This window comes from Saccostrea cucullata, unplaced genomic scaffold (assembly GCF_032062105.1).
Source record: "Saccostrea cucullata isolate Sc308-1 unplaced genomic scaffold, CSIRO_AGI_Scuc_v1 ctg1304, whole genome shotgun sequence".
In the NCBI taxonomy this organism is placed as follows: Eukaryota; Metazoa; Mollusca; class Bivalvia; order Ostreida; family Ostreidae; genus Saccostrea; species Saccostrea cuccullata.
The window spans coordinates 26,072-38,867 of NW_026930129.1; the positions used below are offsets into that span (position 1 = coordinate 26,072).

The following is a 12,796-nucleotide window of genomic DNA, read 5'->3' on the forward strand; positions in this document are numbered from 1 at the left end:
AAAGCAACCCTTGAGATGGAAGTTGGGTGCATTCTACATACATGTCCTATCCACTGCCATTTTCTTCTTTTTATAACTTGAGATAGAGGGGTTGTGTTGGTCTTTTTGTACAGCTCTTCATTTGAGATGGTATTTGGCCAGAAGATGCGTAGTATTCTGCAAAGGCAACGTGTCCGGAAGGTATCTAGCTTGTTTGAAATGGTCTTTGTTACTTTCCATGTTTCAGCACCATATAGGAGGACCCCAAGCACGTTGCTCTTGAAGATCCTTATTTCGGTGTTTATTCTGATCTTTGCTGACCTCCAGATGTTTCTTAGTGAAACATACGATCCTGTGGCTTTAAAAATCCGAGCTAGTACATCTACCTCTGAGTTCCCATCTGTGGTGATCTTGCTTCCTAGATAAACAAATTCTGAGACTTCTATTTTTAGGTCACCTGAGTAAACTCAGGTGACCTATTGCTATCCGTTTTCGTCCGTCGTCGTCCGTCGTGCGTCGTGTGTCGTGTGTTAACATTTGAACATTTTCAGCTTCTTCTCTGAAACCACTGGACCAATTTCAACCAAATTTGGTATACAGCATATATGGGTGAAGAGGAACAAAAACTGTGAATTTCATGGTCTCCGCCCCCCTGGGGCCTGAGGGGTGGGGCCAAAACTAAAAACTAAAATTATTGCAATCTTTAAAAATCTTCTTCTTTACTCCTGGACATCAAGCAGGCGAACTGTTGGCATGAATGTAATGAACATTGAGTCCTCTACCAAAATTGTGAAATTCATGGCCCCAGGGTCAGGGTTTCTAGTGCCAGGGCGGGGCTCTATTGATTATATAGTTAAAAATGCATTTATTCTTTGAAAATCTTCTTCTCTGCTTCTGAGTATAAAATAAACTAACTAAGTACATAGTTATGATGAGCAAAAGTGCATTTTCCAGATTTGTGAATTTTATGGCCCCAGGGTCAGAGGTTCTGGTGCTAGGGCGGGGCTTTATTGGTTATATAGTGAAAATGCATTTATTCTTTGAAATCTTCTTCTCTGCTTTTGAGTATTAAATAAACTAACTAAGCACATAGTTATGGTAAGCTAGAGGCTTTTTCTAAAATTGTGAATTTTATGGCCCCATGGTCAGGGGTTCTGGTGTTAGGGCGGGGCTCTATTGATTATATAGTGAAAATGCATTTATTCTTTGAAAATCTTCTTCTCTTCTTCTGGGTATTAAATAAACTTACTAAGCACATAGTTATGATGAGCAAGAGTGCTTTTTTCTAAAATTGTGAATTTTATGGCCCCAGGGTCAGGGGTTCTGGTGTTAGGGCGGGGCTCTATTGATTATATAGTGAAAATGCATTTATTCCTTGAAAATCTTCTTCTCTGCTTCTGGTTATTAAATAAACTAACTCAGTACATCATTATAATGAGCAAAAGTGTCTCTTCCAAAATAGAGAATTTTATGGCCCCAGGGCTAGGGTTCTAGTGTTAGGGCTGGGCTCTGCTGATCATATAGTGAAAATGCATTTATTCTTTGAAAATCTTCCTTTCTGCTTCTGGGAATTAAATAAACTAACTAACCACATTGTTATAATGAGCAAGATTACCTCCTATAAAATTGTGAATTTTATGGCCCCAGGGTTAGGGGTTTTGGTGTTAGGGCGGGGCTCTGTTGATCATAGAGTAAAGATACATTAATTCTTTGAAAATATTTTCCTTTGCCTTTGGGTTTTATGCCAGTGATCCAAGTATATATATTTATGATGAAGAAAGGCGCATCTAGCAAAGTGGGTTTTTATCCCCCTGGGTCAGAGGAGGGGGGTTACATAGTCTGAAATAAATGAATGCTTTGAAATCTGCTCTTTGGTATTAATCAACCATTTTATGGTAAAATTTGCAAAATTTTGAAATATGTGTTACTTGGGTCAGTGGTTTCTTTGGAGTGAGGTGCACAACTGGTTATAAAGTGGAAGTGCATTTTCTCTTTGTCACTCTGATCTACCTCTAGGTATCAAGTAAATAGAGTAAGCATGCTAAGTTAATAATTATGATAAGCAATGCTGCCTCTTTCAAAACTGTGAATCGTGAATTTCATGGCCTCTGGTTTAAAACACGAACCAAATTTAATTGTTTGAAAGTTGTTACACAATACTCAGGTGACCTATAAGGCCCGTGGGCCTCTTGTTTCATTATATAAGGTGATGAGCTCCTCTGATTTAGTATTGACCTTCTTGATTTTGGTCTTGGTGTTGTTAATATTCAGGCCAATCTTCCGTGCTGTTTCTGCTAGTTGGTTGGTTTTCTCTTGCATGTAACGATGTTGGTGTGACAGCAGTGCTATGTCGTCTGCAAAATCTAGGTCTTCTAACATCTCTGCCATGGCCCAGGTAATTCCTCTCTGCTTATTATTGGTGGTTTCTAGCATGATTCAGTCAATGCAGAATGTAAAGAGAAGAGGGGAGAGCAGACATCCTTGTTTTACTCCAGTCTTCAATTTGAACTCCTCTGATAAGTTTGATGTACAGATAACTCTGGCATTTAAGTCTGTGTATAACATCTTAATGATGGAGATGATTTTATCTGGGATCCCATAATGACTGAGAATTTTTCTAAGGCTAGGCGATTAACACTCAAAAGCTTTTGTAAAGTCGATAAAGTTGTGAAGTGGAGAGTTCCATTCATTGCTCTGCTCTAATATTTGTCTGAGAATGAAGAAATATCTAATCGGCACATGATCTTCCCTTTCTGAAGTAGAGGGTCTGCTATGTCTGTGATTCTGTTCAATATCACTCTGCTTAGCACTTTCATGGATACTGAGAGCAGCATTATCCCTCTATAGTTGTTGCAGTTGGAAAGGTCTCCTTTTTTTAAGGCCTGTTCTCCAGAAGGTTGGTATCTCTTCTGATTCCGAGATGTTCTGTAGAATATTTGTCAAGATGGTAGGTGTCCAGTACTCTTCGGCCTTGAGGAGCTCTGCATTTATCTGGTCAATGCCAGCAGCCTTTCCATTTTTCAATTTCTTTATTGCCTTTTTAACCTCTTCTATACTAGGGTAGATCAGTATTAATATCCAGTATGTTAATGGCTGGTGTTATCAGGACCTCATTTCCTGTATCATTTATATTGAACACCTCAAAATGTTCTTTCCATCGTTTCTGTATATCTCCTTCTTTGGATAAGACCTTTCCTTTTTTATCTCTTATTGGTAAATCTGCTGTCTGAAATTTACCTGCTAGTGTTTTGGTGATTCGATAGAGGGTCTGCATATCTTGTTTAGAAGCAGGTTGTTCTGCTTCATTTGCTAGTTTTTCAGTGTATGCCTTCCTGTCTACTCTTGCATTTTTCTTAACTTCTTTGTCTATAATCCGATATTCAGCTTGGAGCTGATCTTTTTGTCTCTTTGATTTAGTGGAGAGGATTTTTTTTTTCTTTTCTTTACGTTGCTCTACTATTTTTCATGTGTTCTCCGAGATCCATTCCTCTTTTTTCCTCTTTCTTGGTCCACGTATTTGCTGTGCATTCTCTGAAAGTACCTCATTAAATGTTTCCATATTAATTTCATCTGGGCGTTCCATAAGAGCTGCAAACTTGTTCTGCACTTTTAATTGAAAAAATCTCATAACTTTCGCATCTTTAAGCTTTTGGATGTTAATAGGAGGCAGTCTTTGATCTTTCTTCCTTGATTTCCTTAGCTTTAGCTTGACTTTAGTCAAGCCTAATGAGTGGTCACTGCCCACGTCCGCTCCTTGCTTTGCAACCACATCCAGGAGGCTGCTTCTCCATCTTTTTTTGATGATAACATGATTAATTTGATTTTTCGTATGACCATCTGGAGAGTTCCATGTTGTCTTATGAATATCTTTGTGCATAAATATAGTTCCACCAATTATCAAGTCGTTTTCTTGGCAGGACGTGCACAGCCTTTCTCCATTGCTGTTACATTCTCTTAGGTCTTGCTTACCCATGATGCTTTCTCTTCCTTGGTTGCTTTTCCCAAATTTTGCATTTAGGTCTCCCAAGATAAGTAGGACATCGTGAGATGGTGTATTGTCTACTATCTCTTGTAAGCTGTCGTAAAAGGAGACTTTTTCGTCATCTTCTGCATCATCTGTTGGTGCATAGCATACCACTACAGTAAGTTTGACAAAGGCTGAGATGAATCTTGCTGTTATGATCCTTTCATTTACAGGCTTCCATTCTAACAGACTTCTATAAATTTCTTTTGTTGTCATTATTGCTACTCCTCTACTATGATGTTCGTCAGTTCTTCCAGAGTGGAGTATTTGGTGTCCTGATACTAGTTGTTATGATCCCTTGCCTGTCCATCTAGTTTCACTTACTCCAAGAAGCTCGATCTTGTTATGCTCCATTTCTCTCACCACTTGTGCTAAGTCAATGTATCATGACTGAAAAATTGCCAGCCTTGTACTTAACAATCATGGTAAATCAATTATAAATTTTAAAAAATAGCATAATTAACCATTTCTTTTATCAAAAACATGAAATATCCATTTTTTAGTTTCTGTTGTCAGGGTTGTTCAGAGAAAGGGCATGTTGGACTGAAAACTGTTACTTCAAAGAAAAATCCCTGGGACAAGGTGTATATGTACATGGGCTTGTTTTTATCTTATTAAATGTCCATCTCAAGAATTTCTCTCTCATATGGAGACACCACCACTTGTCGGTGGACAGATGCAAATTTTGTTCCATGCTTGGCACCAACGGCTATTGAGCTGTGTGGGATCTTTTTCATGCCAGAATCTACTGCGACAAGGGACCTTAATTGGTTTACTGTAACTTATTACATTTAACGGTGTATTCTATTTAGCGATTTTGGCCGAGAGCAGACTCCGCTAATTCAAGAACATCGCTAAATGTCTTGTATATTAACTTTCATAACTAGCAAATTCAGACTTGAGCGCTTAATCAAATCTACGCTAACTTGTTTAAAATTGAATCTCCGCCAAATATCATACACGCCAAATGTAATACATTCACATATATAAGTATAAGATAAGATATTTATATAGTGTCTCATCAGAAGGACAGGTCTCAACGTCTCATAGTAAGATCTGAACCTGCTACATGTATGTAAGGATCAACTTCTTACTTCATGACTATAGAGCAGAGGCTCTAACCACTGCGCTAGTCTAGCGACTCATGTGCCTGGGAGTGTTGACTAATAGCCATCCAGTGACAATGAGGATTTTTTTAATGCAATAGAATTGACTTACGAAAAACTAAGCACCTATGTCCTCCACATCATAATCTTTTCTGTGCATGGTGGTCATTGGTGCAATTAGCAAGCGAGTCTTCACAAATGAAAGTTCTGAAGCCTTTTGTACAAGCACACTTTTCAAAAAGTCACGAATGTCTTCAAAACGTAAAATCTATTCATTACCGATTAATAAGGCTCGGAATTTTTACAGTCTGAAAGTAGAGAAAACGTCCTAAAAGATGATATATAGATTATATACATTCATGCTATTATTAATCAAAGTACTGAAAGTACTGGGAAGCGCTAAGCATATTGATTTGAAATTCATCAGAATTATTTTGAATCTAAATTTCCTGTTGTATTGACAGTGCGAAAGCACTTAGGTATGGGTATATTTTTTATTAAAAGAAAAATATATAACGTCAGGTGCCTGTGCATTTGTTTTGATATCACAATATGTTTTACTAATGTAAATATTACTTTTTTACAATAAAAAAATTACCATTTTCTTCTTTGGAATAAAAAAAAAATTCATTAAACCCCACAAAGCATTTCTGACTTTAAAATAATTTAAAATGCTTCAATTTTTTTTTACGGACGCTTGATGCTTTACACCATTCTTTACTTGTGTATGTATGATCTTCACTACCATGCAAAACATACAGAGAGGAAACATATCTTCGGCATTTTTGAGCTTGTTGAAAAGGAATACGGAAAATAATTCCCAATTATTTTTCTGCTATTTCAATGATAAGTAATTCAAAAGACCAAGAAAAAAGTACTAGTATGCAAGTATTAATCTCAATTATTAAAAAATCTTCATGAAGATATACAACATTGTTTTAGTCTGCTTTTATTTAGTCTTCGTGAATAATCGGCAATACAGCTGAGGCACATTTTTACATAAACTATTTCTTCCTTATAGTTTCCTACTTCAAGAATTAAACTGTTTGCTTTACATTAGCCCTATTCCTGTCCATTGCTAAGAACGATAATTATGGTTTTAGCATTTTTCGCCATATCCTGCACACTATAGTCACAATTTTAAAGCAAAATATTCCGAGAAATACGTTTTACTATTTGAATGGATTCGATGAAAACACAACCACCACATGCCCTACAGGTCTGTACAGCCACAGAAACTGCCTTTCCTTTCGAATTATTTACATAATATGTTTTACTCATATGATACAAGTATAGAGCACAACTCAAGTAAAGACATTAAAAAGTCAGTCCATGAATTGCAGTTTGTTACCAATTGATACTTAGATGCGAAAATCAACTTCACTGATAGTTCTTAGCATGGCGCAAGGTGTTAAAGAGAAGGCTTATCTTGGTAACATTGCCTTAAGTAAGGGTCGAGAAGAAAAAATGATAGTTTATATGGTTATGTTATATAGTACACACCATATTATTTGAGTAGTACATTGTAAATCAATTTTATTCTTTTTTAATACTGAATACTACAATAAATCACTTTCAGATTGAGATTTACAGCTGTATAAAAATAATATTTATTAAAATCTTAGTTTTAAATTATGAACAAGTTTATTCAATCACTATATTACATGTACATGATAAAAATATATTGCTTTTAATTCAGTATTTGCGCAATAGATGCAGCAATTATTAGCTACATGATACAAAAGTAATGTGTGCTGACATGATTTAAATGAACTTCAATGTATAGAGAAGAGCATGATAAGAACTGATTTTATCTACTAATTGTGGAATATCCCTTTACCTTACTAATTGCTTGCTATTAATAGAAATACACGTAACGCAGCAGTACACTAAAATAGCAGGAAGAGAGACAGGGATTTCCAGTTGCATATTTTAGAATAACAAGAGGAGTTATCTAACTTGCTTATAGTGGCGCTGGATCGCGAACGGAAGTAGATTTACGCTGACAGAAAGCGCTTTGCGCTTAAAAAGATACGGAGGTCCTGTTGTCGAGATGTTGTGTTTTAATGTGCTATCGGTCATATTGACCTATGCGGTAGGGAAATGGTTAAATCTCAGAATGATTCTATTGAATTGATGAAATTAATTATTCACTTTATCGAGTAAATGAAAATAACATTATCTGATAAAGATTTTAAAGGTCAACATGTAATCTCACATCAATGCTTCGCACTGGGCGCTGAATAAATATCTATTTAAAATAATTTTTATTTAGTCCCCTTCTTTAAAAAATAACAATGTTCAATCAATAAAGATTTTTCGTTGATAATCAAATAATTGTTCCTAGAACTCACTGAACAACCATAACCGTAAAATAAGTAATATCATACAATTAATAAAAATTTCATTTATTTCAGTTAAACTTCCATCTATTGTGTTTTGTGAGAAAAATCGGAATAAATTTGTGGAATATGTGAAGAAAATTTCAGAAGAAAAACAAGCTTCCATACAGTCTTTGAACCTTAACAGTCTTTTTGGATCGTTTTTAATTGGAAGAGATGACAACAGTCCTGAAGGTAAGACGACATATATAATCAGATGTGTTATTCAATTACACTTAGGACGAGGGTATTTTTTTTTTCAATCAATTTTTCTTATTCAAAGATAAAGAGAGAGTGATAAAGGTAGAGAAAGATTCTTGTTATTTTTCCTTTAAATTTATTTCAATGTTGATCATTCCTTTTCTCAATCCACCTTGATAGAGCGTAATTTTTTAGCTACTTCATTGGAGTTCAAAATTACTGATTTATAAAATGATCATGATTCAATGTCACTAAAATTGAAGATACTTTTCCGGGTGTTATTTTATCATTTCATTAATTATATACAGAGAAAGTCAGGGTTTGTAGTACATTGAGCAACATGAAATATGCAGATTTAAAATGCCTTTGTTGTGAACACATTAACACATTGACCAAACTAAACAAATGTTAACAAGTCTACATGTAAAATAATGCATGTACCGACGGTTTTATTTTATCAAAATGTTATCATCGAACATATATTCTCACATATAGAAAGTACATGCTTGTATCCGGCTATATGAGCCAGCGGAACATATTGTTACATACCAAAATATATACAGACCGAAGTTATGTACATGTACATGAATGCCAGTGAATGAATGTAAAAAAAACATAATTGTTTGGAAAGAATTCGAGAATTTATCCCTATTTTTCTCTAATATCATCATATATATTACACTTGCATTCTGTTAAAACTCCCAATCTGGGAATAGAATAGTCAACTGGAAAAAAAGTTAAAGAATGTGTAGAAGTAAAACTTCATTTGAAAAAAAAGAAAGTATCACTACATCATAAAGACCTTCTGAAATACATAATCACAAGGAATTATAGTTATTTATGCTTCTAAGGAGTTAAGTGAAATAAATAATTAAAATAGACCTTGATTGAGTTTCTTCTTTTGTGTGTGTGACAAAACTGTCTTTTTGATTGTTATTGTACACTTTTTTCCGATTCTGATTTGAAAAGTTTTAATATGAAAAATGCAATAATTCCAATTATCATTTTATTTATTGATTCCCTATGTTTTGATTGGACAAAAACACTTTTTAGAAAAAAAAAGTTTACACATCAATAAAATTTTCAACCAGAAATATTTTCTTGACCAAGCTTCTGGGCTATGGTATAAACAATTAAAGCAGTTTAATTTCTGGTCTGTTTTAGCTAAATTGTGAATACAAGAAACTTCAAATTTAATTAAATAAGACAAAACTGGCGACACACAGGACTAACCAGCTGACAGACTTCATGGAAATAATGCCACTGTGTAAGTTGTCATATTCTCGATGTTCCTAATACGAAGAAAGTCATCTCAGTTTGTATCCCGGGTGTAAATTTTAAAAATTGCTGATGTCATATTCTCATTGTTCCTAATACGAAGAAAAATCATCTCATTTTGTATCGTTGTAACAGGGAAAAGAAACGTACCTCAAACACTTGCCCTATCAGCATCAAATTCATATTTCTATATTGTTCCCCAATCTTTGAACAAACGAGTGTAAACCGAAGGCGTCGTCGGTCTGCAACTTTCGCTCTGAGAGTTGTCGTTAATGTGAACATGGCCATGGTCAAGGACAAACTCGTAATTACGATAATTACGATATGTGTTGACTAAAACAATATTCGAGAGGTCTTTATAAGTTTATTTATTGATTGCTTTGACAATTTAATCTGAATTCTATCGAAATTCATCTTTTTTACGTTCCTTTGCGGTATAAAGTATTTCTACGCCGTCCAGAATGACCTCGAAGAGAAATAATCTAAATATTTAAAAAAAATCGTTATTGGAATTATAAGAATAAAATTTTTTTTTTAAATTATCGAATTGAAAACTCCCATTTTTTTTTTTACCAAAGACACTAATGGTAATCTAACAACCAAGCTATATGATAAACGTGATGACTTTAACTTTTCTATCGTCAACTTCCCTTACCTATGCAGCAATAGATCTTCATAACCTGCATGCGGAGTATATATATCTCAGTTGATTCGATACGCAAGAGCATGCACTACGTATGAACAATTTCTTAAACGAGGTAAATTATTGACAAGCAAGTTGATGAAACAAGAATATCAGCAGTCTCGTTTAAAGTCATAATTTCGTAAGTTCTATGGTCGATACAATGACCTTGTCAGCAAATACAATTTATCATTGAGTCGAATGTAGACTGACGTTTTTCATACCAATTGTTAGTCCATTGTTTGTACACTGAATTGACGACGGATTTTTTTCCGTTATTTCCTGATCATGACAACGAGCACACGGCGGGTGTGACCGGTCGGCAGGGGATGCTTACTCCTCCATGGCACCTGATCCCACCTCTGATGTTTCGGAGGTCCGTGTTTGCTCTGCTCTAATTATGTACATGTATATTGTTTAATGGACTTTGAGATTGAATACTGTTCGCTATCTCCATATCCTTCCACAAACTTAACATAGAAGTGCTTCGTACTTTTATTTAGTTTATGAGTAAAATGTCAAGAGTTTATTACACATCAATAAAATTTTCAAAAATAACGTTGAATCCTATAATAAAATTCCCCATGATTAAATTTTGGTTCATTTAAACCAATTCTTTAAATGTAAGCCAAGAAAGAAGTAACTTCTTACAATTCTACTTATAAGAAAACCAAGATTTTGAAGTGACTGTTTTGCATTATTGTATTGCACTCAAATTATGTCTTCTATTTAACATTGATTTGGAGATTATAACTCACAACAACTGTTTTAGTATGTATGTCAATTTATCGTTGCGATATTTTTCATACTTAATGGCAAGTTTTCCACATTTTCAAGAACTTAAATCATGGTTATTCGCAAGTGTAGTATATATATATATATACCTTGCATTAAAAAAATATTTTCAATGATGAAAACTATTACCTAATTTGACTGAAAAATGATTTGTTGATACACATTCTGTTTTGAGCATCAAATAATATTGAACCTTTTTTTTCAATATGTTTTTAGAAAGATTGTTAAGGAACAATAGTAATTCTAAAAATAAAAGGTCTGTTACACTCCTGACTGCAGTTGAATTTATAATTAAAAACATAGAACCCTAAAGTTCATAAAGTGTTGATAAAATCAAGAGACAACAAAATTTCTGATTATCCCAGTACCAAGTTCATTGGTACTACCTTGAAAATACAGATACACTTTCAAATTTATTCCTTTGGTAAAATTTAAATGTTTATCTTAAAATGAAGGGTTATCTATCTCATGCAAACATCTCTGAAACTTCGATGTATTTGGGTTCAGTCTTTGGCATCCCCTCTCTCTTACGAGTTATTTTTAAAGAGCTTTCCTTATGTATTCCTTATTGTGAGTCATACGGCCGGGGACCACAATCTGAATATTAATAAGCTATACTTCCACAAGAAGCTCTGGTCAACACAGGTTCAGTTTCGTGGTGCAGTGGCTCTTCTTTAGAAGTTTTTTTTTTTTTAAATAGATATGTCTATAAAATTTTGATTGTTATTTTTTAGTCCCATCCAAAACCATGGGACATACTTTTTAACAATTTTTACAATCTAAGTTATTTCAGAAAGATTCACCTGCATGTCTTTTAACTTGTGGTTCTAGATCTTGAGAAGATTTTTTTTTACTTTCAATGTAAATATTTACTTCTATACTTTGAGGCCTATCTCTACCCCAGGGGCTATGATTTGATAATCAGTAGTTTTTGAGAAGAAGTTTAATAAACACCGGTTTCAGCCTTACTGGTATCTTAATCATCTCCCGTTAGAAGGTGCGTTAACAATTTAGAAATTCTTAATCTAGATGTATTCACTAGCTCTGCTTAGAACTGATCTGTGTCCAACTGGTTGTTGGCAAGATGTTCTAAATGCGAACATTTTACAGATCAGCGGGCGAACGACAGACAACGGGTGGCCAGAAATGGTCACTTGAGCTGAAAGCAAAATTAGATTTGCTGATAAAACTTAATGAAAGGGAGGGCGTAAATTTTAAGCTCAGTGTTCACAGAAATTTTCATGATAAAAATGCTTATTTCAGTTTCAATTTTATTCATCTGTGCCTTCCAAACAACTGACTTCCAACAAATATGTACATTTATGTGTTTTAATATCTCTTTCTGCTCATGTTTTAACAATACATCGATAAGTCTTATGTTAATAATCAATCATATATGCAAACACACACACTCACCCTCACACACACACATCAATATATTTATATAACAATTTTCTTTATTGCAATTAAATAATGGCAAATTGATTAATTTTTTTTTTACTTTGAAACTACATGGATGTTGGATTACATTTACCTATTAAACATGACTGATTATTGAATGCATGGTTAAAATCATTTACAGAAGACGGACTCAGACGTTCTAAATTATGAGAAAATAAGTTTAACATACAATGTCATGTGCTTTGATGAGATATTTTTATTTTAGTACCTGAAAATCTTGCACTTTCTCAGTCAAAATGGAACATTTTAGTTTCTATTCTGATGTCGGAGAGTTACAGTTTATCCTTAAGTACACCATTGGAAGAAATATCAAGAAAACTTAACAGTGCGTTCCCGTTATTAAAGTGTGATTCAAGAATTCTGGAGAGTGATATCGTTGAATTGACAGATATCTCTAAAGTATTGAGTAAGGAAAACAACTCAGTCAGATTTATATCAGAGGATGTCCGCCATCAGGTGATGAGTTACTTTGTGAAGAATTGTCTGGTAACTGACGAGGACTACGAGAATTATATCAAACTGTCATCAGTGGACTCTTTGTTGGAGTACGTACGTCCATGGTGGTATATGGTAGAGGATGTATGCACAGACCTCAAAAAATATTTGTTCTTACCGGAGACTTTGGAAGATTCATTCTTTCAAAGACTTGGATTAGACGTCCTACGTCACCCCACGATAAATGATTGGAAATGTTATGAAGAGACAACAGAAACATTCAGAGAAAAAGTGAAAGACAACTGTGAGTAACACTGCAACCGAGAATAAATTTTCATATTTTGTAGGGGGAAAACAATTTTTTTTTTAGCCTTTTTAAGTATTAAAATATATTATTATTTAATTAAAAAGTTCAGCTTACAAAAAAAAGAAATAACATGAATAGGCAACTAAC

The 12,796-nt window shown here is 34.2% G+C and overlaps 1 protein-coding gene across 1 annotated transcript in view; it reads left to right on the forward strand.

The window, feature by feature from the left end:
* LOC134282979 (uncharacterized) overlaps nucleotides 1-12,796 on the forward strand; it is a 43,652-nt gene that overhangs the window by 9,902 nt on the left and 20,954 nt on the right. The window contains exons 2-3 of the mRNA XM_062765406.1: nucleotides 7,527-7,685; nucleotides 12,113-12,646. Of these exons, the coding sequence (XP_062621390.1) occupies nucleotides 7,527-7,685; nucleotides 12,113-12,646 (693 nt within the window). The remainder of the gene's footprint in view (nucleotides 1-7,526; nucleotides 7,686-12,112; nucleotides 12,647-12,796) is intronic.